Below are 3,844 nucleotides of genomic sequence, written 5' to 3' on the forward strand. Positions count from 1 at the left end.
TTTAAAGATTATTGTTGAATGACCTTAGTCCTAAAACGCATCTGCTTCGAAATAATTAAGAACAGAAAGAAAGACTCATTAAATTAAAGATACTATCACTCCTACTATAATAACAGTGGTTTGGAGAAATTTTGGTAACAACGTAAAGCTTGTATGAATATATTTTCGCAGCTGTTCATATTGTAGATAGGTTTCTGAAATACACCGAAATGTCGGACATTTCGGGCAGACACTCTGCGCATCCTCAGGGACATAAGAATCCTAAAAAGCACCTTACCTTACCTTTCCCTCTACGAATGCTTTGTTTCCAAAAATAAATAAGAAAAGAAAGAGACTCGTTAAATTAAAGATACTATCACTCCCACTATAACAACGGTGGTTGGAGAAATTTTGGTAACAATGTAAAGCTTGTTTGAGTGCAGATTTTAGCGGCAACCGAATTGTCAAACATTTCGGGAAGACACTCTGCCAAAACTCAAGGAATGATAAGTTTTTTATAAGTTTTTTGAACAGGCACAATGTGCACCCATAAGACATTTCAACCTACAGCACCAGAAATTATCAAAAACGTAATAGCTCATTGCATAATTCAGCTAATTAATGTTTCTTTGTTGATTTCATTTAGTACAAAATCCTCAGTGACACGCTATCCAAAACAATCTTGTTACTCGTTCTTCATATTTAGATTTCAATAACAGCATGTTCATTCATTGCTGAACGTGTTAGCATCTTATCAGAATGGCTAATAAGAATATAAATGATAAGAATATAACGGCACTGCTTACTCATATGTATATCCCATGATCCCAAAATAATAGAACTGCTTAAATCAATCTAATTCCATCAATATAACGCCACAGACCAGGATCACACAGAAAATGGTCATTAGCATATTAACATTCAAAGAGTTTGCAATGACAGTAAAAAGAAATCTGAAACCTGTGACTCATCATATTTTGATTCTATGGTATCAATGCTGGATTCATTTTACTTCCATCTATATACAGCACGGAGCAGAAGCAAACAGAGAATATGGCCCAATAGCATTCACATTAAAAAGAAATTGCAGCGACAAGTTAAAAAGATTAAGAATACAGCCCAATAGTATTCACATCCAAAAGAAATTGCAGCGACAAGTTAAAAATATTAAATTCCCTATTTCGACACTTACGTTGAATGTTTCTCGTGATCTTGAATTAAAAAAGGCCATGTTGGAAAAAGTAAACAGATATGATCTTCATTCGATTGGTCAAAATTTTGACATTTCAATCAGTGGTACAATTTGTTCAATTAAAATTCTCACCCTAATAGAAACAAAATAGGCAGAAACACAAACTCTTTGATGGTTAAAAATACTACAGCCTCACGATTCCATCAACTTAGCAAACGATCAAGTAAAGAGTCAAAAAGCCATCATATGGCACAACAGTAATTGTAAATCGTCTAGCGCCTACATTACCAAGGATTACAAAATTCTAGTCTGACCAAGTACTGCCCAGTAAACAGTGGCATGAATACAGAATAACCTTTCAATACCACTAATATTCTCTTTACTTTAACGGCTGCATAAGGAAAATAAAATTGAAAACCAGTTGAAAGAACTCCGATCTGTACCACTGATACAACACAGTCTCGAAAGAAAAAAAAAATGGTCTGCGGTGTAAAAAAAGAAAAAAACTCAAAGGTTAAAAAAGTTAGCCTGTGCGTTCAGGATAGGGCCTAAATCGCCCATCGGGACCTCTCTGGCCCTGTCGCCCTGCTGCGCCATAGTTTCCTCCTCCAAAGCCAGAATGATCATTCATCATCCCATCAGCATGAGGAGCTCCGCCACCGCCTACTCCGTACCCGCCCGCAGGTGCACCGCCTGAAGCGTCAACTCCCCCACCTGTCTTCCATGCTGTATCTGGGTACCCACCGGGAGCGCCATGAGGGTCTCCATAGCCTCCACCCATGCCCATTTTATAAGGCGCAGCCGCCACACCATAACCTGCACCGTATCCACCAGGGGCACCAGAATTGTAACCCCCATCGCCATAAGGATACGCCGCCGCAGGTCCATTTCCATAACCAGGCACTCCGCTCGGACTCTGCCCACCGCTGCCAGCGCCCATTAGTCCCTTTGGGCCATAGCCGGCAGAATTCACCCCTGCACCGCCGACGCCGGCTGTGGCTCCCCCCCACGGGCTCTGGGGAGCTGCAGCAGGCGCATTCCCATATCCAGCCACCTGAGGAGCCGGCCCACCCCCATAACCTCCACCGAGAGGAGGCGTCGGGACACCTACATACCCACCCATGCCATAACCGCCACCGGGACTACCATAACCTGCACCACCACCATAACCTCCATTCATGTAGCCACCAGGGGCGCCAGGTGCATAACCGCCAGGTGTCCCAACATATCCCGTAGGTCCATACCCTCCTGCATACCCACCACCACCGCCCCGTCCAGCCGAAGGCGGCGGTGCCCCGCCATATCTACCCGCTCCAGGATTCGAACCGTAAACCCCCGCTGGAGCACCAAACCCTCGGCCCCGAGAGGCCCCCATGTTAGCCTCCTTGGGAACCGCCCGCTTAACCTCAACAAGCTTCTCATGGAGCTCATGAAAACTCTTCCTTAAAACATTTTCCACGGCCTCCTCGGAATCGAATGTGATAAACCCGAAACCCCGCGGCCTCTGTGTCCCGTTATCATACATGACGACAACATCAGTAATGTTACCGAACTGCTGAAAATACTGCCTGAAATCTTCCTCCGATAAGATTGGGGGCAGACCACCGACGAAGATCTTTTTAGTCCTTGCCTGACCGCCGGCTAAGCCTTGCGGAGAGCCATTCTTATTGAATACCCTAGGCCCTGAGCCACCCTGCTGCTGTTCGCTTCGTGGCACTGCTTTCTTCGCTTCGACCTGAAAATAAACATATAAGTAAAACGCCATTAACATAACAGAGAAAGAACAAGCTATATGCAACTGTTGTTGCATAAAATTTGACCTAAATTGGAGGATTCTTTGAGAGGCTTGTCTTCTTGCTTACCGCTCTTCCTGCGATGACATGTTTCTCCAACAAGACTCTGTCGGCAACATTGGGATCCGCGAAGACCACAAAGCCGAAGCCGCGAGCAGTCCCCGTGTTTCGATCCCGCATTATCACGCTGTCAACGACCTCGCCGTAGTGCTTGAAGTAGTCTCGGAGGGTGTCCTCCGTCGTCTCCCATGATATCCCGCCAATGAAAAGTTTGCCCTGGTCTGAATCCATCTAGGTAATAAAATCAAACCAAAAAAAAAACTACAGAGAAACTTCTAAAACCCTCCCCGGCAGATCTGGGTTTCGAGCATGCGACCTCTGCAGAAGTTTGTACGCGCAACCAGGAAAAGTTAAAAGAATACAAAACGGGTTGGAGGGAGGGGAAGAAAGATTGAGAGCTTCAATCGCAGAAGCAAAATAGAACTCTAGCTATCCACCTCGGAATCGAATGGACGGTTGTGATCCCTTGTGTGAAGACTGTCAACAGAAGAGATTCTGAGGCCCCCGCGCGATTTGAACCGCTGATCCGACGGTTCGTATTCACTTTTGCTTTCAATAGCCTTCGAGGATTTATGCTTTTTATAAGCCCTATTCGAATTTATTCTCGAGTGCCGGATTGTTTATGTTTAATTAGTTATCTTCGGATGTTACATGTAGATTTTATTTTAATTTTTTTCCCACGGTTTCACTCAGCTAATGGCTATGCCAACAATTTAAAATCATTTTAAATTCTTAAAGGAAGTTTTAAAAGTTCATGGGTTCAAAACCATAGGGGTAGAGTATGTATGTTTTTGTAGATTAGACGAGCAGAGTATTTATG

At 43.9% G+C, this 3,844-nt stretch overlaps 1 protein-coding gene across 1 annotated transcript; it reads right to left on the minus strand.

Annotated features, from left to right (window-relative positions):
- Window positions 1–1,395: 1,395 nt before the first annotated feature.
- Window positions 1,396–3,580, minus strand: LOC149146177 (heterogeneous nuclear ribonucleoprotein 1-like). The gene is made up of 2 exons (XM_089446491.1): window positions 3,034–3,580; window positions 1,396–2,906 (listed from the first exon to the last, which is right to left on the minus strand). Exons 1-2 carry the CDS (start codon window positions 3,253–3,255, stop codon window positions 1,695–1,697), a joined length of 1,434 nt encoding a protein of 477 aa, XP_089302617.1. The 5' UTR covers window positions 3,256–3,580; the 3' UTR covers window positions 1,396–1,694.
- Between the last annotated feature and the right edge of the window lie 264 nt (window positions 3,581–3,844).

The sequence above is a fragment of the Pinus tabuliformis genome, chromosome X (genome assembly GCF_031772625.1).
Source record: "Pinus tabuliformis cultivar Carrire ecotype Pingquan chromosome X, CPIR1, whole genome shotgun sequence".
Taxonomy (NCBI): domain Eukaryota; kingdom Viridiplantae; phylum Streptophyta; class Pinopsida; order Pinales; family Pinaceae; genus Pinus; species Pinus tabuliformis.